General features: G+C 43.1%; 1 protein-coding gene across 2 annotated transcripts in view; it reads right to left on the bottom strand.

The window, feature by feature from the left end:
• LOC117265655 (nectin-2) overlaps nt 1–26,184 on the bottom strand; it is a 92,646-nt gene that overhangs the window by 26,374 nt on the left and 40,088 nt on the right. The window contains exon 7 of one of the 2 annotated variants that reach the window (XM_033640266.2): nt 18,861–20,498. The exons of the other annotated variant lie outside the window; for it this stretch is intronic. Coding sequence (XP_033496157.1) covers nt 19,912–20,498 — 587 coding nt within the window. The 3' untranslated portion in view covers nt 18,861–19,911. Of the gene's footprint in view, nt 1–18,860; nt 20,499–26,184 lie in introns of those variants that run through there. 2 annotated transcript variants of the gene reach the window in all.

Below are 26,184 nucleotides of genomic sequence, written 5' to 3'. Positions count from 1 at the left end.
ACTACCAGAATGATGGGAAGACAAGAGAAGGAAGAAGGGAAGGAACTGCTCATGATCCAAAGCACACCACCTCATCAGTGAAGCATGGTGGAGGTACTGTTATGTCATGGCCATGTATGGCTGCCAGTGGAACTGGTTCTCTTGTATTTATTGATGATGTGACTGCTGACAAGAGCAGCAGGATGAAAGCTGAAGTGTTTGGGGCACCATTATCTGCTCAGATTCAACCAAATGCTTCAAAACTCATTGGACGATGCTTCACAGTGCAGTTGGACAATGACCTGAAGCATACTGCAAAAGCAACCAAAGACATTTTTAAGGCAAAGAAGTGGAATGTTCTGCAATGGCCAAGTCATATTATCTGACCTGAATCCAACTGAGCATGCGTTTCTCTTGCTGAAGCCAAAACTGAGGGCAAAACACCCAAAACACAAGCAGGAAGTGCAGACGGCTGCAGTAAAGGGCTGGCAGAGCATCACCAGGGAAGAAACCCAGCATCTGATGATGTCTGTGGGTCCAACACTTCAGGCAGTCATTGACTGTAAAGGATTTGCAGCCAAGTATTAAAACTGACTGTTTAATTGATGATTATGTTAGTTTGTCCAAATACTTATGAGCCCTTAAAGTCGGGGGACCGTGTGAAGAAATGGTTGTAATTCCTACACGGTTCATACTACATTTTTGAAAAAAGCCTTAAATGAAAGCTGAGAGTCTGCACTTTAAGCAGGTATTCATTGTTTCATTTAAAACCCATTGTGGTGGTGTACAGAGCCAAAATGACGACAACTGTATCATTGTCCAAATAATTATGGACCTGACTGTATCTGATCATTGACCATGCGACCGCTGTGAGAGCCGTCATATCAGAATTCCCGTGTGTTTTTCCCATACATCCATGGTATTTCCATGTGATACTTCACAGCACAGAAGCAGATCACTTACCATACAGTGCTGCAGTCAGCTGCCCCAGTCACCAGCCAACACAGCCCAACTGCCAGATGCTTGCCTAAATTGCGGGTCATGCTGTGACAGCGCCTCTGTGAGGTGCTGACAGAGATATTTGAATGTAGCCCTAAATATCATACAGTTACCTTTCACATCACAGCTGCAGCACTCCAGACTCCTCTCTCAGCTGCACCCATACCTCTCTCTACAGAACTGCCAGCAATAGCTGCTAATTGTGCTAATGGACCGAAAGCCCATTTGTACAAAGCCTGTTATCCCAAAAACAAATGCCTGTTGCTTTGAAGGGCAATTTCTCTGAAAATATGCTACACAGACTCCCATACAGAAGCACATGGCTAATTATTATGCAGAGTGACATAATTTGACCTTTCTACTATGACCTGCCCGCCTTACTCTGCCTCTGATGGGCTTACCCTGATTAAAATGAAACTTTCTGGTTGTTGTTCCGACGCGCATGGGTGTAACATTATTGGTTGTGTGTGAGGAGTTTCAGGGCAGAGATACATTCACACTGATTTCAAATACAGATCACTACAAACATGAATGTGAACAGTCAAGGCAGAAAGATCAGATGTGGGAAATTAATCGGGATTGCGCTTTAAGCCATGTGATGGGAACATAGCCAGAATGCTTTTTTTGTTATTAGGGTGAACTCACTCTTAAAGATATTCTCTAATATGTCTTTTATTATCCCTAACACTACTTTATTTTCATTATACCCAAAGGGAAGGGAAAAAATGCAAGCGCACGCGCACACACACACACACACACACACACACACACACACACGCAGGGAATGTGAGGACTGGAGACAGAGAGAGAATAAGAAGCCAGTGATGCAGATATATGGCTTAAACTCTCCCTCCAAGGCAGGAGACCACCAGCTGAGCTCCCCAAATGAAAAACTACACTATTAATATCTATGTGGTGAGCTGGCATCAAGTATTTTCAACAACACGTGCACCGAGACACACAGAAAGAGGGGAATAGTGCCTGAGTGCACACAAAAAACTCCACCAACAACAGACACCAAAAGTCAGATATAAAGAAGTTTGATATTCTTGCATTTATAAAGTGCTAACTTTGTGCTTATGACCTTTAAGGTTGAAGGGGTGAGTAATGAAGAACGGGGCGGCTCAGCCAGGCCCGCCTGAGAGGCTGAATGAAGGACAGGGATGGAGGGATGGGTGAGAGACAAAGATGGAGAGGGAGAGAAAGTAAGAAAGAAGAAATATGAAGGCAGTGTCATCTCATTTTTCCTCCCTCCGGCTCCCCCAGCTGTTGTTCTCTCTCCCTCTCTCTCAATCACTTCTAATTGTCAGTCATCCCTCCAATCCCCCCTCTAACCACTTGTGTTGCCCTCCCGCTCTGCTGCCCTCCTCTCTCCTCATTCGCTTGCTCTCTCCCTCCACTCTTTTCCCTCTCTTTTTCTCCATCCACACAAATGACTCAGTGAAACAGGTCAAGTGTTACAAAATTCCCCCTGCAGCTCAACCTGCCTAATACAAGGCCTGGCTCATTGCACCAAGACAAGTTATACGCTGCCTACTCACTGAGAGGGGGGACTAGCACACACAAACACACAGGCCTACCACCAACACGCAATTAATAGAAGCTCATAAAATGCCAACAAAATTAGCATATTTATCCATTACATGAAAGCATGCCAACTCACACCATTAAACAATGAAAGTCATCTAGTAATAGCCATGCTCACTATGTTGTTATCCAATTTGTTTTAAAGGAACAGTGTGTAAGACTTAGGGAGACTTAGTGGCATGTAGGGGTGAGGACTGCAGACTGCAAAGAGCTGAAACTTCTCCTGGTTAGAATTCCTTCAGTGTTCATTGTTTAGGAGGTTTTTATTGGGATCCGAATTATTTGCAAAGGTTTCCTCCTCTCCAAAACAAACGGACCAGGTGATTAAAACTAATAAAAACACTGAATGAAGCAGTTTCACGTTACACATCAGTGTTTCTCCTGCGCTGTTTGGCATGTCACAGACAGGCCACTAACCCAGCACCTGCTAATCTGTGCTCACCTTTTTTTTCTCTGACAACTTAAGATCCAGACGTTCATGAGGTTTTTACCAGAAACAGAATTATTTGCAGAGGTCTCTTCCTCTATAAAACAAACTGACCTCGTAATTTAAACCAGTTAACACACTGATTAACAGTTTCACGTTAAAAAATCAGTGTTCTTCTGACAGACACTTTTGTCACAGAGGGGCTGCTAACAATGGTGACTGACATGAAAACATGCAAACACGAATGGCCCTGTATAAAGCCAGTGTTTAGTTTATCTGTTCTTGGCTACTGTTGAAACAAGAGGAGGAACCGCTCCTTATGTAAATACAAATGGCTCATTCTAACAAAAACAATTCTTTTTTTTTTTAGGTGATTAAACATTGTATGTAGCCCTCTAGATCACATGCTATTGCACTGGGACGCTTGAAAAAACAGATGCAACCACGTCCGCCTGTAGCACTTGCAATGACGCAGGACAAGGAGTAGTTTGGTCAACGGAAGATACTGCACGTCTCCAGATGTGGAATGTAGGATACATCAAACAGCAACAGTTTACAACACAGAAACACGAAGGTTTTCCTTCAGTTTTAAGTTTATCTGAAAAGAACTGAGTCCCTTTTCTGTAGGTCCACATTTTGGTCCACTTTAAAAGGACTGAGTTTGGTTTGTTTAAAAAAGGACTACTAGTTACAATTATTAGTTGATCACCAGAAAAATAATCTGCATCTATTTTGATAACCAATTAATTGTTCGTTGTTTTCAACTGAAACAGCCAAACATTTCCTGGTTCCAGCTTCTAAATTGTGAGGATTTACAAGCAATTTGAAGACACCACCCTGGGCTTTTGAAAATTGTGTACTTTCTATCTATGGACCATGATGAATCAAAAATAATCTTCAGATTAATCCGTAATGAAAATAGCTGCAGCCCTACATATCAATACTACAGTAAAGTCATTGCAAAAATAGGGAAGAAGCTACATTTAAACACATGCTGCCTCTCTCTCTACCTCTCCAACCCATCCACGCTAATGAATAGCAAATGGGCGACAGAAAACCCTGAAGCACTGAAGTAAAAGTGGTATTAAGAGGAGGACAGCAGAGTAAAGGGCCTTAAAATAGGATAAATGACCGAGAAAAACTGAAGTCAACACACACACACTTGCCCTTTAACACACACCATGACAAACCTGGTGCTAGACTGTACAATATGCAAGTGTGTTTGCTCTACAGGCAGAGCGTTGAGATATAGAAATGTAACAGCTCCATATATCAGAATGGTAGGGACCTATGGAGGATAAACGACCTGCGAGCCGTACCTGGACAGTGTGTGTAATACACAGATAAATAACTGGGAACTGGGAGCCATATGACACATGGACTCCCGGAGAGAGCATGTAAACCACCGCACAAATACAAAACAATAAAGAGACCAGAAACATGAATATTGGACCAGAGCATGCACTCGTCTCTAAGCGTTTCCTTTGTCTGAATCCTCTGGGAACGGCGGTCGTTTGGGAGGGTAATGACTTAGGAAAACTGAAATGTACTGGAACATAAATTAATCAAAATGTGAGACCTGCATTCCCGCACGCTGCGACTGCTTGGTGCCATCTATTTTTGCAGTGTATTCCCCCCGTTGTTGCCACACAACAAAGAAGTTCCAGCTATTACACACAGTGAACAGAGCATAATTCTGCATTGATGTTTCTGCTCGCTGCTCCCGTTGAAGGCAGGCTGGTCAGATCAGAGGTCTGTGGCCGGGATGAACCAGTTATTACTGTCAAGGTGACAAAGATCACATCCATGTTTGTGAGGGCGATAATCGTCTCGTGTTTGTAAACATTTCACGTAGAGCCCCTGTGATGCCAAAAGGCAAATTTGAATAACATTTAATTTCCTTCTTCAAGATAAGACCTTTTGTTCGTTCAAGACTATTTTATTCTATCGCTGCCCTAAGCTGACAGTAAAACGGACAGGGGACGGTGTTGCGTGGCTGTGCTTCGCATGGCAATGCTGAGCTATTTAAACTAAAACTCTTCCTTTCTCGCATTATACACTGAAGTGCCCTTCAACTGTGAGTCAGAGCTGTTACCCATGATGCCTCAGCTGTGGGGTTGAGTGACGGGTGACGTGGTTGAAAATCATTGAGGAGAGAAGAGGTTAACAAGGGGCCAAAGACATACAGGAGACCCCCAGCAGGTGCTGCACTGTGGTCACACTGCAGTGGCTCTACATGAGACACACACACATGTAAACACACACACACAGACTGTGTGACATAACAGCTTTGAGCAGATTTTGTGCATAAAGATTTCTGTTTCTTGGAGCAATAATTAATGGGTTAAATCAATAATGTAATTCCCTTTTAAAATTATGCCTCTGGGTTCAGTAGCAAGTGACTGGAGATGTGTTGGAAATGAGAAAAGAGGACGTGGAATGATTAGACCCCAGGACTTGTTGGACAGCACTGAATATAGTAATACACACACACACACACACACACACACACACAGTTCTCTAACAGATTTACAATGCTCTAACATTTAGTCCGCAGCAGACGATAAAAAGATAGGAGCGTCAGAAAAGAGGACGGGGCAGAAGAAGTGATTACAGGAAAAGAGATGTCTAGATAAGATGACAGACAGATGAATGGGGAGGCAGTTTGTGGTTATAAAGGAGAAGCTGACACATGCACATGAGCAGACAAAGACACACGCAATTGTGAGGAGTCCTGACAGTCCTCCGCTCACTACGGCTGTTATTTAATGTCAAACAAAGAAAGCAGAGAAGACTTGAACCCTACAGGGGAACCGGCCAGTGCTGATAACATCACTCTGGACTGCTGATGGAGGCACACAGTCCACTCGGCTCCAGCACTTCACAATGCAGGGCTGAATGTACCAGCAGACACAGGAAATCTATACTATAGAGCTGATGATAATGATTCAATATTATCAGCACTGAGTGGAATCTTAATGGTATATCTATAACTATGAATAATACATGCAAGATACAGAAATTAAACTAATGACACAATATAAAGATTTTAAAACTAGCTGCTAATAGAGCTAAAAAAAGATTAAAAATAATATTACACAAGGTAAAAAAATACATTTGGTTTAATTTATGACCCAATAAAAATTTAAATGTGACTTCATTACTGGGTCAAAATAACCAAATATTGGTGTATCTGAATAACCCAAGGGAAATAATATAAATAACCTTAAAACTGGGTCAAAATAATCCATTCATTTGGGTGTGTGATTGGTGACCCAAGGGCTTTTAATACCAGTGGGTGCTGGGTAGATTTTTACACAGTGCTGGGTAACCCAAATTGGGTTAAAATTGGCCCAGTATTTTCTTGTGTGTTTGTATACATATTAGTCCCTCCAGGATATTTAGGGCTTTGTTTTGGATTGCTGCTGCCTGATTTGTCTGATCACGGCAGCTTTTCTAAAAAATACTGATGCACGTTGTGATGGATGTTACTTTTTTGTGTGCAATTATTAAAAATAACTCTCCTTGGTTCTTTCGACACATGCAATAGACTTGGATACAACAGCCTCTGTTATGGTGATTTGACTTATCCTCTGTCCATGTGTTTCAGCCATACTCCAAGCACGTTTTGTGGTTTGTAAATCAATGTCAGTGTGCAAAACAGCCTGCCCCTGCTTACACAGATAACATCAGGAAATTGCTTTGCATGGCCTTTCACAGTAATTATTGTTGGTGAATGTGAGACATTCTTGTTGCTCATGTCTGCACCTTCATAACTAGAAAGAAAGAAGCAAAATTTTAGTGCAGAGTGAACACTCCTTGCTTTATGCTGCTCTGTAATGCAGGCAACTGCAGACACAGAGGAAGCTGCCTGAGGAGGAGAGGCATTCTCTTTTGCCTTCTGCTCAGAGGAGGTGAATTTACAGCTTACAGCTTGCAAGTTAATACAATGGTCTCTGCCTTTTGTTTGATATCTAGTGTTGTTGCACATTTCTGATCCATCGTTTGCGCTGTTAGCTTGTTTACTATATTACATGGACATCACTGTCACACTGAACATCAGCTCTCAAACTCCATACAGAAAAATAGGAACCAATAGCTGAATATTCATGTTGAACTGCCTAATCTGATTTAACATGCCGCTATGATTACTGGTCAAATTTGTAGAAAGTTGCAGTGATTGGACAAAATTGCAAGGTTGCGCAGAATTTAGCAGGATTCATTGAATTTGTGTTAATTGTTGCGATCATTGCAACATCCTGGAGGGGCTGGTATATAGTCTTTTAAATTTGTGTGTAGCACACATAAATACATACTATAACATAATGATGAAATGCAATGAAATACATGTAACAAATATGAAATAAACCATGATAAAGCATCAATTATAAATTTATAATATCAATATTTTGGTAATATAGTATTGTTACATAGTGATCTTGGTAGCCTAATATAACACAATATAAAATAAAATAGAGTTAGATATGTTACTACTTCTCAAACTTCAAGTACAGGTACAGTACATAATTACTTTGGGTTAGATTTGGGTCATATGGAGTGTATCAAATATCACATCATTTTTGACCAAATATCTTGAGTTGATATTGTTGGGTTGACTTTCGGTGCTTTCATAAAATATTTACACAATGAGATTTCTGATAAATAATCATCAGTAATGTGGATGCAATGACTAAGTGGGTAACCTTAGCTAGAGTGGTCTGGTATGTCAAAAAACACAACCTTTTACTGTAATGCAACCTTCAAAAACAGGAAAAGACAGCACTTATTATGTGTTGTTATTACGATATCCAAAATGTAAGACGATATTTAGTCTCATATCACAATATAGATATAATATAATGGAATACTATAATGACGATATATTGTCCAGCCCTTCTTCAGGCCGACTTGAGTTTTATCTAAACTTATGAAACATTGATTGAAAGTGCAGTTATTGGTGTTCGCCCTAATTACATAAACAGTGGTAATGACTACAGACTAATTTCAAACCTAATAGCACGGGTCATCTTATAATTCAATTCTGATGTGATTTTGAGGCATCTTATGGGGAAATAAACACAGAACAGCACAAACATTAGTTGTGCAGCGGGACTCAAGAAAACATTTTGTGATAAACTCCCACTCAGGAAAAAAACATACATTTGCATGCACATTCCGTACTGTCAGGCAGGCGAACATCTGCACGGCAGTTACATGCACAAATGAACGTGAACACAATCACTGCACGATTTACTTTGGACTTAGCAGTACCCAGAAGACTATCCCCAGTCCCTAAAACCAAATATTTGCAGACTTTAGTTTTTATCTCCATATTCATCTCTCATTCTGTATGTTTATATCTGAGGTTATGCAGACGTGCATGTGCCAGTGCGTGCATGTACTTTGTAAGAGCTGCCTGTTGAGACGGTGAATTAAACAGCAAGTGCATTTGATCTGCAAAGCACTCCAGGGCAAATACGCACAAAATGAGACAAACACACACTCACACACACAGACACACACACATGCACAGAGGCTTGCATACAGCATCAAAATCATTTCCGTCACAGAATCTATTCTTAGGAGCAGCAACAAACCATTCTTTCCCTGATATAAATCTCTTTTATTCATACCCACACAGTCACGCACATTCACATACACACACACACAGACACGTGCACACTTAGCTCAAAGCTAAACTCCCTGGTGGTCATAATGCATTCACATAATGTTCTTTGTTTTCTATTTCCTGGAACAGGATTTGTTCCAGGTAAGTCACAGCATGAAGACCTTTTGGGGCTTATTTAACTCACAAACACGCATGCATTTGTGCTGCAACTTCTATCTGGTGATGGTGGGCGTTTGTGCAGGTGTGTCGAGGTCAGCAGCGTTCAAAGCTTCTTCGCCGTCTCCCTCTCTTTCTGCCTCACACTCACACAGTCTGATCTGTGAGGAGCTAAATCAACACAGCTGCAGCAACTCAGCCCTCATCGTCCTCCTCCCTTCACTCAGTCGTTTTCCACTCCATCTTTAATCAGGCGTCTCCTCCCTTTCTCTGTTCTGATTTTTGCCCTTTTGCTCTCTCCATCCTCCCGGACTCCTCCTCTCCTTCTTTCTTCTCTTTTCCCCTTTTATTCAATCTTGCATTAGTCACTGTTAAATTTATATGCCGGTTGGCGCTCTGTAGTTTTTGCCAATACACAAGGCCCTCAGATCTCATCCCTCTATCCTCCCTTCACTCTCCATCACGTCCTTCATACTCTCACTCCATCTCTCTCCCCCTGCCCTTCTCTGCCCTCCCAGCAGTCGGCCCGAGCATGTGGTACCCCAGGGGAGACGTGCCTCATCCGCCCAGCACTACAACCACCCAGTTACCTCCAGCCCTGTCAGCACGGGACAGGAAGAGTAAATGCCCAGGGGCCTCCAGGGGAAACAGGAGCATCCACTTCCCTCTGTCTGTCTGCCTGGGTGTGTATTTATATGACTCTGTGTGTGTGTGTGTGTGTGTGTGTGTGTAGCAGACACACACATATCTGAACAAAACTGAATGACCAGAAGCCACAAGATCGGATGTTATCATTTACCGCTTGAGGAAGAGGAATGATACAATTTCCAATTTCCTGTGATTATTTACAAAATGGAACTTCCTCTGCACTTTGCTTTCACCTTGCTCGACATGGTAACAATACTCTGTTGGATCGAAGGAATGCATTTGCCAGTCTGGTCCTTTTAAAGCACCCTCTCTTGTTTAAAAAATGTGTTCATTACTTTGACAGGAAAGTCCTTGGGACATTTTTGCTGAAATTGATGTTGTCAATCAAATGAGCCTGCCATTCTTTGACACTGCGTTTTTAGTATATATTAAGGTGTGGAAGAACTGGCATTTTTATCTGCTTTTTATTACCATCTTAGGTAATGAGGTAATGCGGCTGTTTCCAGAGTAAACAGTTGATGAGTGGTTGTTGCCTGAAGCTGCTGCCTTCCCAGCATCCACTCAAAACAAACTCCATAAAAGTAACTACACTAAGAGAAGACAGTGGACTAGAGCAAACATTACAGCCCTCACACACAAAAAGCATAAATACCAACTGCACTATAACCTGTGCCACTGAAAAATAGCTAATCTAACTTTTACAAACAACCATAGTTACAAACCAAATTAGTCATCCTGACTCACAAATTGTCAACAAACACCAATTTGTCACAAACTGGCTCAGACAGTGTGAAATTAAGAACGCCACACACTTTCGTAAAAAAATATATTGATTTCAATTTCAGTTCAGAATAACAACAGAGTGTGAAAGTGAGCAACACCAAAAGAGAAAGTAATAAATGGGTGTTTGAAATACTGCAGTCAGAAAGCAGGATAGGCTGTATATACGATTTTATATATATATATATATATATATATATATACACACACACACAGTATGTGATAAGGACAGCAATACAGTGTTCATGTTTGGACTTTGTGCAATGACTGTAAGGTTTAAGTACTGACATCTTTAATTTGAGGATCTTTACACCCAGGTACACAGGTACTGTAGTGATTTTTAGCCATGCTGGTCGGTCCATAACTTTGATCCAGACATGAAATCTTGTACAGACATTCATGTTCCCTAGAGGAGGATTCCCACTGACTTTGATGATGCCCTGACTTTTCTTTGAATGTTACCATAAGGATTGGATTTGAGTGAAATTTCTCAGCAAGGAACTATAATATTTCTTTTCTTTAAAAGATTTTTTGAAGCATTTTTGCTTTTATTTCAACAGTCCCCCAACAGAGAGACAGGAAGCATAGGGAGAGAGAGGGTATCTGTGTGACCCTTATTGCTACACAGCAAATATAACCACACCAACAGGCTTAACTAAGATGTGAACATGACTGCCAAACATCAGCGTATTATTTTGGACATTGTGAGCATCAGCGTTTAGCTCCTTGCAGAGCTGCTAGCATGGCTGGAGACTCTTTCGGTGCATTCTAATACCCATACTACCATACTATCTACCACTGCCATACCAGAAAATGATTTAGTGTGCCCCAATACATATGTCAAATACTGTAAGCCAAAAATACTAGGATGTTCGCCTGCATGTGGTCACAATAATTTTCTGGCTATTCTGACTCACAATCCTGTGCTCAGCAGAAGATGCGTCACATCGACTGAGCCACTGACAGATGACAGCTCATTGACAGCTGACAGAAGCCACAAAAATAATTATGAAGTTGATCAGTAAAAATAAAAGGAATAACTATGAAAATAGCAATGGCAGAGAAATGCATTTGTAATTTTATTGTGTTCTCCAAGTTGACCTCTGTCTCTGGCGAGCTAAGTAAATGGCATTTTGTATCTCCAAGGTAACATTAAGCGATAATGTCAAAATCTGCATTATTCCAAATGGCATATTTTTTCTTTTAATTTCACATTTTTTCTACAGACTGTGACGGATAATCAAGTGGGTCAAAGTTCAAGGTGCAATGTTATGATAAAGCACAATGTCACAGTTGTATGCATACTTAATGCAACAGTATGTACAAATCAGACCTCGGAAAAGGTCGGGACATTGTGTTAAACATAAAACCAGAATGCAATGTTTTGCAAATCCTTTTCCACATACAGTGGGGGAAACAAGTATTCAACACATTAAATGTTTTTTCATCACACATTTTTCCAATGCAGCTTTTCGTAAGTGCTACATTGTGGGCAACTGGACTTACTTGAGTTTCCTGAAAACATTTCACCTCTCATCCAAGAGAGAGGCTTCTTTAGTCCTGAACTAAACTGAACTGAACACTTCAGAACTGAAGAAGCTTCTTGGATGAGAGGTGAAACGTCTTCAAGAAACTCAAGCGAGTCCAGTTGCCCACAATATAGCACTTAAGATTACCACGACTTGAATGACTGAGGATCTTCACCAACAAAGTGCAGCTTTTCATATGCAGCTTAGTCCGGACTTTGGTATTTAACTCAATAAAACTACAACAATAAATCATTTCAATCTTCATTTCAAAATTACGTGCAATGAAGTGCAATAACAGGAAAAAAGTACTGAACACATTAACTGAAATACTTGGAGAAGACTTTGTTTGCAATGCCGCCTCAAGACACTAATCGCTCAGTGTTCAGATGGGATTCTGACCCATTCTTCCACACAGACAGTCTTTAAATCTTTAAGTGTTTGTGTCTCTTGAGTAATAAATATCACTTTCAAAACTTCAAAAATGATTGTCCTCAGTTCCCAGGTGCTTACTGAGTGTTGTTAAAAGAAAAGGTGATGTAAGACAGTGGTAAACATGCCCCTGTCACAACTTTTTTGGAATGTGTTGCAGGCATCAAAATTTAGAATGAGATAAATATGAGATAAATACCTTGTCTTTGCATTGTATTCAATTGAATATACATCGAGGAAGGATTTGCAAATCATTGCATTATGTTTTTATTTATGTTTACACAGTGTCCCAATGTTTATGGAATTGGGGTTGTATTTTGTGAGGGCAGCTGCACTGAAAGTAAAAAGAAATAAGTATGCAAATCGAAACGTGGGGTTTGTCCTGCTATACATCACACAAGGAAAGAAAGCAATTGCAAGTTAAAACAAACTATGAAAAAGTCATAAAGCCACAGACATCACCAGACACTTCTTATCTCCCCTTGTGATGCACTGTCAGGGCCATAACATTCTTCAATTTCATCTTTATGAAATGAAACACATGCTCGGGCTAAGGTCAGATGACTGACTTGGCCAGTAAAGGACATTCCACAGTTTGGACATAAAACTCCTTAATTACTTGTCTTCATGCTTGGGATCATTGTCCTAAAACTCGGGGGAGTATTTTGTACTGCACTAAGAGCTATGAGTCAATGTGCTGCACTACAGAGCTAAAATAATGAGAAACATATCACTGTCAGTTAAAAGATAAGCCACTTAAAAGATACAGTGTTTGATACAGATACTCCAGTAACTGCAAGACACACACAGCTTGAGATCTGATGATTCACCACAGGCAAGAATGTGAAAGGCCAGTTGCTTTAAAGCCAAGAAGAATATGCAAGAACCTACTTTAATAATTGAGGTCAGAGGCAGACACTTGCTTTAATCCCTGTGAAGGCCCAGGTCACCACATCCATCACTCAGAAATCCATGCAACAGTCCAGGCCAGTCATCACTCACTCTGGGATTTATTAGTTATGTCTGGAGCCGGAGGGTGAGAGGTTAAATGAGAAGCATTGTGTTAGCAGTTATCAGCAGAGAGAGCCCAAAGTGGGTCTTTGTGCTAATCCACACACACACACACACACACACACACACACACACACACATACACACAATCAGATGTTTAATCAACACTGTGGCCATAGCTGCCAGAGCTGGAAGTTAAATATACAGCCATATACAAACATGCATGTGTGAGAAAGCACACACACACACAAATGCTCATCACATGGTTGGGCTCAAAAACACACACATACCAAACAATCCGATAATACTCAAGCTCATAAACACTTTCCCACACAAACATCCTGTCGAAATCCGAGATGTCTGCAGTCCAGCAGAGCACTCACTGGGCACCTAAACACATGAACATACTCCATTAGCACACTGCATGACCGAAGAACACACTTACATACTCATTCTCTGTCTAATACATGCCTACGCACACACACACACACACACAACTTGGTATAAAAAGGGCCACTACCAGCTATCCGAATTGCCCAGGGGCACCGCACCATGTCTCATCACTGTAAGCTAATGTTGAACACAGCGGTAGTGCTTGGCGGAGCTGCTGTCACTTTGGCTTCAGATCCAGGTTATTTGCTCGAAGCTCAAATAGGCCAGGTTCTGCGTTGTGGGGTCACTGCTTTCACATGGAGGTGCATACTTTGTCAGTGACAAATGCAGACCAAACTGTAAGTGTTGCACAGGCTTTCATTACCAGCTGTAGCTTAAAAGCCTTTCTGCTGTGCTCGAGTCTTTTACATTCAGCTAGAAAACCAAAGGAGCCAGAGTGTGTCTCTGTGTATCTGTGTGTGTATGTGTGTGAGAGCACTTACACACACTCTTACACACATACACACACAGATACACAGAGTGTGTCTCTGTGTATCTGTGTGTGTATGTGTGTAAGAGTGTGTGTAAGTGCTCTCTATCTCGCCAGCCTCAAATCCAAAGCAATTAGAGAGGCCAGATGGTGGGCTGGACTCACAGTAAATAGCTGTGCATTGACAGAAGAAGCCTGCAACAAAAATTAACTGTGACAAGGAGCCAGGATGACACACAGATACATGACGGCATCAAAGCACCAGGCAAACATCGAGGACACCCGGCCATAACAGCCATAAACCAACTGTCACAGTCGTGAGGATGTTAACAGCACAACTTGATTGTATCGTTTGGTGGGGGCACAGAGGGGGGACTTGTATGTAAAAACCCAATAAGGCAGGTGCACATACACGCATCAACACACACATTCACTCCTGTGCCAGAACATTCATACATAGACCTGTGCACACACAGACAACCCCCCTATGTGCCCTTCTGTTAAAATTTGACCAAACCAGTTTGGTTTAGTCGGAGGTCAAACAATGCAGCCTTTGAGAGGCGCTCCATTCACCGAGTTTCAGCTTGGCCTGCACATTCCCCAACTGAAAACACAAACTGCCTCCCTCCAGGAAAACCACTGAAGCTACCGCACCGCATTCCTCAACTCTATCCTTTTCTCTCACTGTCTGTGTGTGTGTACAGTATTTGCCTCAAAGGTGTTGGGGCTCCTCTGAATATAATGATTATATATGCTCCTTGAAATACGAAAGTGCATGTGCGCTTTGTACCGTCACTCCTCCTAATCCAAATGCTCAGGTGAAAAATGTGCCCTTTAGAGAACTACAGCAGTCTCCTACATACCTGTTACCAAGGCAGCAAGTTTACTTCAGCCAACCAGGACACATATACGAATCAGAGAGACTGAGAGGAGGTGGAGCTTGAGTACAGGACAATTGTAATCCACAAAATGGCTTCTGCTATTCCTGTGCTCAGTTTCCTCATAAGCCTGTTATCGCACCTCTGTTGACACACACACAGATTTATCGAAACTGAAACAGCCAGACCAGGAAATGAGAGTGAAAAAAAAAGGACAACAAACAAACAAGCAGGAGGGGTGGGGTGTGTCTGCAGCGTGAAGGATGGGTGACAAGAGACAGAGAGGCCACTTCATAACCCGATCAATTAATCTATAAATCTAATCAGTGAGAATCAATGGCTGGCACTTCTATTCAATCTGGCTCCTCAGTCACCAGAGCTGACCGCAAGTGTTAAAGAGACAGAGGGAAGAAAAGGAGAAACAGATACCACACACAGCAACATTTCAAAAATCAAGAAGTCTTTAATAGCAACCAAATACAAAAAAATATAGAAAGACACGACAAAATGGTGACAACAATTCTAATTCATGTTTTTCTTCAAGACCAAAATAAATCTGAAATTAAAAAAATAAAAAAAAGAACAAAAAAGCAACGTTTACACAGAGCAGTCAATAATAAAAAGCACATTTTGGGGGTAAAACTGTTTTGTTGTGTGTACAGTTCATTTGTATAGAATAAGCACATTTGCCAGTTTTGGCAGCAATCACAGCGCGGCAGTCAAGAATAAAGCACTCAAAAAACATAAATTATAAAGCACTGCAAAATAACAGAAAAGAGGGGAAACTGTAATAGGAGAAAATAAATCCTTCATGCTTGCTGTCACTGAGAAATACACAAACGTGACACCATAAATTAGTAATATCTTTTTCTCTGCTACATATTTATATATTTATACTTTATACACAGGGAGGTTTTCTCTCCTTTTTTTTTCTTCTTTTATGCGAGTGAGATGGGAGATGTTAAGGCTTTGATTAGTCATCAGATGTTTGGAGCTGAAGAAAAATGTGGAGAAAAAGAAAGAAAAAATATTGGATATTTTGACTGCCTAACCTTGTGCTAGACCCGGACCAGGATCACGGATTTTTCTAAAAGCATTTTGTCTGACAAGCCTTACTTGGGCTCTGAGGTGGGTGGCAGTGGTGTGTGTGCGAGTGTCTGTGGAGGCGGTCGCAGTGGCGGAGGTGGCTGAAGTGAGAAAAAGTCGGAAAACAACATTTTGAAGATGTGTAGGAAGTTGTGACTCTCTAAAAGCATTGGAAGGGATACGGGGAGGGTGGGAGGGTGGATGCAGGTCAGCACAGTCAGTGGCATTTTTATGAAAGCTGTGTTCCCCATGCAGAACAAAAGCAGAACGGACAAACGGTTTGCAAGAAAGCCAGTGTTTCCGACACCGGGTGAAAGGTGTGTGTCCCTGAATGTGCAGTTGTCTTTGTTCTACATGGTCGTTGATTTGGGGTTGGGTTGGACTATTTGGGGAATAGAAAGCGGTGGAGCAGGGGACACATCATGCTGTGACTCCTTCCACAGTAACAGGACGTGGTATATGTCCTGACAGAGCCACTGAGCAAGTAGAGGAGAAAGAAGAACTGTTTGTGTGCATCTATGCAAGTGTATTTGTGTGGGCTTATGTCAGGAGATGGCAGAGTTTTCAGGTATGAGGTGTCTTCTGCACAGTTTGGCTGTGGGAGTGAGCATAATGAGAGTGACTGAGGGGTGTTTGTGTGTGGGCGAATGTTTCTCTGCATTCTGTGTATGTACATGTACAGTATGTGTGTGTGTGTGTGTGTGTGTGTGTGTGTGTGTGTGTGTGTGTGTGTGTGTGAGTGAGTGTGCCTTCAAAATGCACAATAATATCTTCAGTTTGCTGGTTTTCCATGGTGACAAAGGGTGGCTACTCAGGTTACAGCCCCAATGGCAGTAAGAGATGTCCCAAAGCACCCTGAGCATCATGAAAATACACTTCATCACACTACTACACACACACACATGCACACACACACACACAGAGCTGACTCAACACAGACCATTGCCTGTGTGGTTACGGTCTACCTGATAAATTATGAGTATTGTGGGTATTTTTGCATTGTGCAGGGTGTCTGTCAAGGAGAAGGAGAAGCCAATTGTGCAAAAAAATACTGTGTGCTTATTATGTGAGAATGCAGGCAATGCTTATTTAAAAAAAAAAAAAAAAAAAATTATACAAGCGTCTATAATTTTTTTCCCCCGGTACAAATTGACTCTTAGGCTTTAGGTAAACTCACCTCAGTCGGTTCAGTGCGTTTTAACACACAAACCACTGAGGTATTCATTAGGTTAAAAATTACATTCTGAATGCCCTCTGAGACATTTGAACTTTAGGCTTAGCCGACCAAGAACGCCTCTTTACTTCCACAACACTGGCTCCATCAATCTGATATTTACATTTTCATAAATATCCACATTTTCACAAGAAAAATAAAGATGCTTACATATATAGTACACAGATACCTCACACCAAAATGTACATACAACAGTTTTGTCCCTTATCGCTATTTTGACCCCCCAAACCACGTATTACACTCATATTTCTCTTTGTAGCAGTGACACACACACAAGTGCAAAAATAAGTAATACATTTTTTTTTTTAAATTTTTGAGTGGTTGTGACAAATCAGCTGTGTTGAGTAAATTCACTGTACCCCAGGTTGACAGGAGTTGCATTTATGTAGAAGCTAAGGCCATTAGATGATAATCCCATTGAACACGCTGGTTTACAATATGCTAGATGGTGCTCAAACACTGTCTCTGTTTTTGTCACATGCCTCTTGTGTCCCTCTCCTGTTCTCTCTCCGCCTCTCTGAATGTTAACAGCCATCAAAATGGCAAACTAGGACTGCATCACCCTGTGCAGATACTTGCACTGAGTGTTTCTCACCTCCATAGCTCAAGGTTAAAAAACAACTGTGATAGGAATTGCAGGCAGCCTTCCTTGCTCTTAGCAATAGGTCACCCTGCATTTGACCTTATGACCTGCAGCGTACTGCAACCCAGATCTTTGCCGGGCCTTGCAAGAGGGCAGTACAGTCATCGAGAGCCGCACTCAACAGATTCCCAGTGGGTCAAAGGGTAGAAGATTACAAGGCAGGGAAAAGCATGATTAGAGGAGCTACTGTAGAGCTTCTCTCCAAGATTGTCCATCACAGTCATCCAGTGGCTACATAGATACAGTGACGCATGCAGATGTACACAACTGAGCCTCAAAGACAGCAGCATGCAGTAGCCACAGAGCAACATTTGCCTGAGTGGGCCTCCGGTGGCTCGTTAGAAGGATAAATTAACAGTCAGGAGACAATCAGCCCTGAAGCTGCATCATAAAGGGCCATTTCACTGCTTGTTGCCTGTTAGTCAATATGACTCCCATTGCTTCGCTGTGGACGCAACCTTTTATGTCTCCCGATCAATTCACTACATTTAACAACATCCGCTAATGGAAAGAAATATTACATGATGTTATTGAAAATCTATCTAACCTAACGCCGTAGTACTTTCCGGGTGGGGTTCTGTTACATCCGGCCATTTACTGAAGTGTGGGAGGAGGCGGTAGAGTCCGTGCGCTGGGATGGAGTGAACATGGCTACTCCAGGTGGATTAGTCAGTCCTAGCATGTCAGGGCAGGCCGGGCTGGAATAGAGTAAGTGGGGCGTTTGACACATCAGGAGCAGTAAAATACTCCTCTGCTCTCTGTGGCCCTGACCTCGACACCACCGGATAAATCATAAACTCCCCATAAACACTGGGAGAGGGGGATGAAGAGAGAGAGGGAGAGAGACTGAGGGATGATAGAGAGATAGAGGTGGGAGGGGGAGAAATCGCCACGTCATAAACGATAAGTGGTGGCAATCTGTTGGTCCCGGCTAAGCGAGCGACTTCACGGCTCATTACCAATCAAGCTCCTCCTGTCAGGAGCGCTCTGAAGAGACGCGGATGAGGAGGAAGAGAAAAGAAGAGACGTGCTCCTCTCTAGTCCTTCCACCTCCTGCATCCCTCTCTCCATCCCTTGACCCTGTCAGATCGGCTACACCTCATTCCCTCATCTCTTGTTTATCGTCTCTTACCTCCAGGCACTGTACAAAAGTTTGCATGTGAATACCTTGTTAAGAGCTGAGCTCGAACTCTCCTGCAAACTTACTTTGATAGATTTGGCTGCTCTTGTGCTTGTGCAGCACACGAGGACCTAATGTTCTTTTAAATTTTGTAGATTCAAGCGTCGCTGATAAATTTGCAGAGAAGTTCGAGAGGATGGCAGAGAGAGCCAGAATGAAAGCCCGCCAGTAGACTTGAGCAGCCAGAATAAAAGCTCACCAGTAGACTTGAGCAAACACACTGTTCTCTTCTCTAAATCACCTGATGGCTACTGTCTATACTTTCAAATGTCTTCCTCCCAACCCATCACTAGCTACTAACTACCCACCAGCTGTCACAGCGCAACGTATTACCAAAACAAAAGATTTCCTACAGGAGGACTGAGAATAGCAGGCAACACGCAACTGCTTGACAACCCCTTCCACTTCTACTGTTTTGGTGAAGATAAGAGTGAATATGCAAGTGAGTTGCCTCCTCTATAGCCAAGCTTGTATCATGATTCCATTATCCTACTCCCACACTACATAGTTTCTCTCTTTTAGTCTGTCTGTCAAGAGTCCTTGTCAAGGTCCCAGTGATAGCGATAGCATGAGCAGAAGCAGTGGGAGGCAGGTTGTTTCTTTTCTCTGTTTGATTTTCACTTCTTAGGGACCAGATAACAGCAACGCTCCTTTCAGAATGTCCCTCCTCAGTCCATTTCTGGGGCTGCACTGTGATTAATAATAGACTATGTTTAAAATCAATTTTCAAAAATAAAAGTGGTAGCATTTTCTCTTCTCTATCAGAAAGGGACGAGACCCCTGGAGCCACAAAATCCTCAGGAGGAATCCTCCATCTCTCCTTTTTTCTTCTCCTCCTCCTTTCCTCTTCTCCTCTATACGTAAACAGCAGTCCGTGAGATGACAGAGCCATCCCCCTGGGACTCCATGTCATCATCCAGGTAACCTCCAATCATATCGTCCTGGTCATGCGGTGGGCGAAGCTGAAGGATGGGGGCCCCTCCACTGAAATGGTCATACCTTTCCTCCTCCTCCAGCTCATCAAACTTCCTCCTCTCTGCGTCGTCTAATTCATTGCTCAGCAGGATATCTTGGGCAGTGGGTGTCGTGGCAACAACTTCGGGCCGGCCCCCCATGGTGAGCGGCTGGTGGTGGTTGTTTTTCTCTGCGAGGCCCTGATGGGACGAGCTCTCGTTGTAAACGTAGATGGGCCCGTTGTTGTTACCACCTCCGACGCCACCACTACCTGTTCCTCCGCCTGTGCCGTTCTTGCTGGCCTTCTTGCCGCCCCCAAATATGCGTGTCTTCATGTCACTGCCGCCATTGGCGCGGTAACCCTGCTGTTGCCTGCGGCTACGGGTGACGAGCACAGCGATGAGAGCGGCAACCAAGAGGAGGGCCAGCAGGGAGCCAATCACAGCTCCTGCCACCACGCCGGCATTGGATGGGTTCACTGAGGGCTCTGTAGGAGGGAGGAGAGGCGGGGAGGGAGAAAAAGGAAGAAAGGAATATGGTTGAGAAAAGGGAAAAAAAAGAGAACAGTGTGAAACATGGAGAGAGGGCAAGAGGGAAAATAGAGACAGCATAAAAAAGGACGAGGAAGAAAGGGTAATGTCAAGGAAAAACACGAAAGGTAGGAGTTGGATGATGTCAGTGGCCTGTACTGTATTCAGTGAAGTGTGTAAGAGTGCTGAGGTGTCAGTACAGTCAAAAGTGTGTGTCTGTGTGTGTGTGTGTGTGTGTGTGTGTGTGTGTGTGCTAAGCCTCTTCCTACACTGACATTTCCTCCTCTCCCTCAGAGCTGCTCCTGTCCCCATTCCCACAGCCACGTCACAACAATGTCACAGCCACGTTTCCCCGTGTTGCCCTTCAACGGCCAGGGTCTGTCCAAGGCTCCACACAAATCACAAGGCAAGGCAGCAGGAGGGGGGTAAAAAGTGCAAGCCACATACACACATACACATTCGGAGGGAGCGGGGAATGGCATGTGCAGGGGCAGAACAGGTGGAGGCCATGCAGCGGAGGAGGATAATGATGGATGGAGGAGTGGAGGGTTCGAAATTAGATGAAGAAGAGGAGGAGGAGGCAGAGGAGGAGTGAGTGAGTGACAAAGTGACACAGCGGAATGACAACTCTTCCTGGAAGCCATGAGTATAGAGCAGGGGGACAGTTTGGCACCCCTCCGCTCCTGTAAAACGAAAGGCAATGCTCGAGTGCATGCTGGTCCTAGATGTGTGTCCCTTTTTATTCCAGCACTATCTGTTTAGTCACAACTGCCATGTTACACACAGACGCATGAAAAGAAGCCATTTTAAGTTCACTTTAAATCAAACGAAGGCTGCCTTAAAGTGCAGCCTAGCTAAGGATGGTATATAAGCAAGACTAGGGCTCCACCGTCTAATACACAGTATTTCTGTTTGTGTATCAAAACTCCAGGGAGAGGTAGTGGTGTCTAAATCAGGTGTGTGAAGACGTCCCATATGACTTGTCAGCCATATAGTGCTCCTTCACTGAACTCACACCTCCCACTCCCTCGACATCCCTCGGCAGTGATATTAGTACGATATTTCAAAGCAGGTATTTGAACAGCAAAAAGATACAACTGCTTTTGCAGAGGAGGAAACCACCGGTTAACATTAAGGCTGAATATTATTTGAAATGTTTTGATTTATTGTAGCAATAATAAACCTGAGTTTCGGCACCAAAAGAATACAGTTCTTGATTCCTTAATTTAAGGAATATAAACGTGTTTTTATAGAAGAGCCTTTTCTTTGTTTCATCAAATATTTAAAGGTCAGATGTGTAGGATTTACTGGTATCTATGTGAGAGCCAGTGTTTTATTTGTAGGTACTCGGCTACTGAAGAACAACATGGTAATGAAAACACTGCAATTCTTATTTTCAGGTGATTATAAACTACTAAAAACAAAGTCATAATATAATATAACCCCTGAATCCTACACCTGGACCTTTAAATACATTAGTTACAGTTGTAAATAAAATACTATCTAAAGTCAGCAAAATTCTGATTTAAATCAGAATATATCTGATGAAAATGAAGCAAACCACACTAGCATTCACTGCCAACTCTGACTAAAAGTTGATGTTTTTGGACACATTTAGTCAGAACTCAAAAAAGGACTGAGCTTTGATACCAGGCTTGGTTAAGAAACTAAAGCCTCTCAGAGAACCATGACAGTGTTACTGCTTTGCACAGGCTTTTTCGGGGCCATGAGTTCAGGGCTCTAAGTGCTTTCTGGGAGTATGACAACTCCCCACAGACTCTGTGACCGTTTCCCTTGTGTGGTCATCATCTATAACTCAGTGGGCAGGGAGTATGGCTCTAACAATGCCGGAGTTAAGGGTCAGCTCTATCCGAGCTGTTTGCATTCACTGTACTGTGAAGCACTTTAAACAAAAATGCTCTCAGAATTTGCAGGGTATTTTACAAGGAAATATACACAATATAAAAAGTAGAACAACTTTTATATAAGACGGAGGAGCTCTCCAGTATGATGGATATACAGCTTAGACTTTATTCCACAAACTGTTTATGCAACAACGTGCCTCATTCAGAGCTTTACAGAGTAAACCTACTTTTAAGAGAAGGGAATATTGATGCCTGAATGTATATCATTCTCACTTTTACATGATTCAAAGTATCACAATTTGGAGCTTATGATCTATTCTGTATGAATGCATGTTTTTTTTTTAAATGTAATGTACTTGTTTACTCGGTGTGGATATATTTGGATGCCTCAGATGCAATAAACAAAATGCTTTCATGCGACTCTTTAAATCCCAGAGGAAGGCACATTGTTGCAGAAACATCATCTTTATTGAAGTCTATTTATCATTCATCATACTCAAGTGTTCGGCTTCCTTCAGGTTTTAGCGCATGAGTTACACAATAAAACAAAATAAGTTGTAGCCCCTGGTTCAAAGTGATCAAGAACCCTTGGCTAAGCTGAACATCCTGTCTGTTGCTCTGGCTCCCCTCTTCACTCTCTGCACTTCCACCAGCCGCTGCAGAGGATTAAACCAGTAAATGCTGCTGTTGAAATCCCTGCCTAAATTTGAAAGTAGCAAATCAGCCCGACTCTTATTGTCATTCCCATTTAAAATCCATCAGAAGCCGGCCCCTCTTGTTAAGTGTACAGAGAGCTGACAGAATTACTCTTGTAACACTGATTCTTGTCAAGAGACAAAAATGGTAGTATACTGCTGTCTACACCTGTGCTTCGCTCTTCTCTTCTACTTTATTTCTGCCTCTTCTCTCCTCCACTACCCCTTTTCTCCATCTCTGCCACCACTTCACAAGCTGTCTCCTGCATGCACTCTTTCCGTCTGCTCTAAATCCATTTTCCCTGCCATCTCTCCAATTTACGTTTGTATTTCTGTCACATGTTACTATTTTCCTCTGTGCTTCACTTTCAACATAAGCCTCGGGAAAAAATTAATAATTTCATGTGGGTATATTTTCTTTTCCTCTCTTTCAATTTCTCTCACTAGCCTCCCAAAGCAAACTGTCTCTTTCCCCTCCTATTCTCCCCCGAGCAGTGCTAAACATTCCTGTTCGCACACATGAGAGTGAGAGCTAGCCCTCAGTGTCCACTTGTCACAGGAACACAAGAAATGCATTATCACCTCGGGCTTCATGGCGCTCCGTGGCGCGCCGGCACATGCAACGTGGCAACAATCTCTGTGCAAACTTGGGGCCGGATGCTGCCACACATTGCCGTCACATCAAAGGGAATTACACTGAAATTTAAATGCAAATTCTCCCTAAATTCCTCTCATCCAATTATTTTTAATGCGTCGCTCAAGTCAGTCCTTAAGTGTCTCTCTCAAAGTCTATGCTGGTAAATCCTTTTGTCGGTGATAATTCATGTTTTATTCTACCCTTCTGGAGACAACACTTAAAAGATTCAAGAGATAGATGTTAAAAGGAGCCACCCCAGGCTCCCAGTACAGGCCCACTACAGACCCAGACACATCCTAACAAAGCACCAGTGGAATTTATTTCAGTGGGTGAGGAGAGGACATCTTATAAACACATGCTGTTGGATGAGACAGCAGAAAAACTGCAATATGCATGCTGTGTGGATAACAAGGGGGGAAAAAATAGAAAAACAAACATGCAGAACTACAGTGTCCCACCCCTCCCCAAACACACACACGCACACACACACACGCGCACCATACTGTGTAAGCCAAAAACAGCATGCTTCTTATGAAGTCACGTCCAGCACGACCGTAAGCTCCAAGTGACCGCAAGTAATAAGAGAGATGGAGCAGAAGTAACATCTACTGCAGCCTCCCAAAAACACGCATGGTCACATACACACACTCATACACACTCACAGACACACACGCACGCCATCATGGTCATCAGAGGTCTGACGCTGGGCTGGGCTGCACCTAGAGCATAGCTTAGTAGTATTCTCTGTCAGCATGTTAACTTATTGAACAGAGCTGTGTGTTTGTGTGTGCGTGTGTGCGCTAATGAGGGGTGGGCAGGGGGCCAGTAGCAGGCTGGAGGGAGACTTGGCTCCATCAGACCTGTTCTCTAGCTGTTTTCGCATGGCCGGAGACACACACTGACAGACACAGACAGATAGAGGCAGACACACACACACACCCAAACCCAGTGAAGGAAAAGGTCCAAGCCTCTTGTTCTTGAACTGCCTTCTTAGAGGAGTCTTAAAAACAGGAAGAATTGAGGAGAAATCTTTTTTTTTGTTGGACTGCAGAGCCCCTCTGACCATGTGGGGGATTGAATTGGGGACACTTAACTTTTTGAGGTTCAGCTGAGCAACCCCCCGTAAGGAACGATGGGGGGAGAAAATAACAAGATGGAAGATGGAGAGAATCTGGGTTAGCCACACAAGAACCCCCGCGAGAGGAGACTGGAATGGAGGGATGGATGGAGGGATGGAGACTACTAAGCTGTGATTAAGAAAGAGCTACTGGTATTTAAGAGTTAAGCTTAAAGAGAGGGGGAGATAGCACGGGCGTAAGCAAGAGAGAGCGAGAGAGAATGCTGGGGGCAGGAGTCTCCTCTCTGAGCAGGGAGATCAGCGGCAGACTTGTGGAGGCTGAAAGACAACCTGAGAGAGATAAGGAGGATGAGGAGAGAGCATATGCTAACTGAGAGGATGAGAGATGCAATGAAAAGAGCAAACTGCAGCGAAAGAGATAGCGAGGGGGAGATAAATCGAAAGAAAGGAGGAGGGGAGAGCAGGGTAGGATACTTGAGCGTGTGTGAGTAAGCAGCAGGATCGAAGATGAGAGGAGGAGAGGCAAGGAGAAGAAAGGACATCCATCTCTCTCTCTGCCTCCGGGAGCACAGGACAGGACTGAGGGCAGAGGACATGGGCAACACCCACACAGACACACACGAGAGTGTGAATTTATGTGTGTGTGTCATGCAGCTGTGGGGTAGAGAGCAGTGGGGGACCTGCTATGTAGCAGGTGCTGGCCATTTCACGCCTGTCGGCCCCTCTTAGCCCTGTTTGTCTACACACGTTCACATTAGCCTCCACAGGTCTGCATCCCACTCCCATCTGGAGTCATTCCACATCTTTCTCTCGCTCTGTTTCAACCATCAGCCACTCTTTCATTTCACTCTAACCAATACAAACCCAATCTCTGAACACTTCTCACCCCCTCTCTGCCTTCTACAAACCCTTCTTCACTCTGACACTTGCCGGTCGCCTCAGTCAGCTCTTAACTGCCGGTGAATTTAGCTCACATCTGATCCTCCTCTTCCTCTGCCAATGAATAAGAGAGGAGTGGGAAGGAGGGAGGAGGTGGTCGGCCGTGAGAGAGCAAGAGGAGATGGAGGATGGAGATGACAGGACAAGGAGACCAGAGAAAGCAGAAAGAAAATGCAGAGAGTAAGAGAAATGAAAAAGAAAGTGGGATGAAGAATGGGAGTGGAGTGGAAATGTAGGATAAAAGACAGAGCGAGAAGGGAGCGGATGGTGGAATGAGGAGAGAAGCAGCCAGGAGCTGAAGCAGCAAAGGGTGACTGATCCGCTCTGAGAGGCTTGGAGACAGACAGACACACACGCTATGCTGAGAGATAGTGGAGGCCAATAGCGGTGAAGATAGGATGCAATGGCACAAGATTCCCATGGGAGTTT

The sequence above is a fragment of the Epinephelus lanceolatus genome, chromosome 10 (assembly GCF_041903045.1).
Source record: "Epinephelus lanceolatus isolate andai-2023 chromosome 10, ASM4190304v1, whole genome shotgun sequence".
Classification (NCBI taxonomy): domain Eukaryota; kingdom Metazoa; phylum Chordata; class Actinopteri; order Perciformes; family Serranidae; genus Epinephelus; species Epinephelus lanceolatus.
This window is presented reverse-complemented; position numbering and strand designations above follow the sequence as displayed.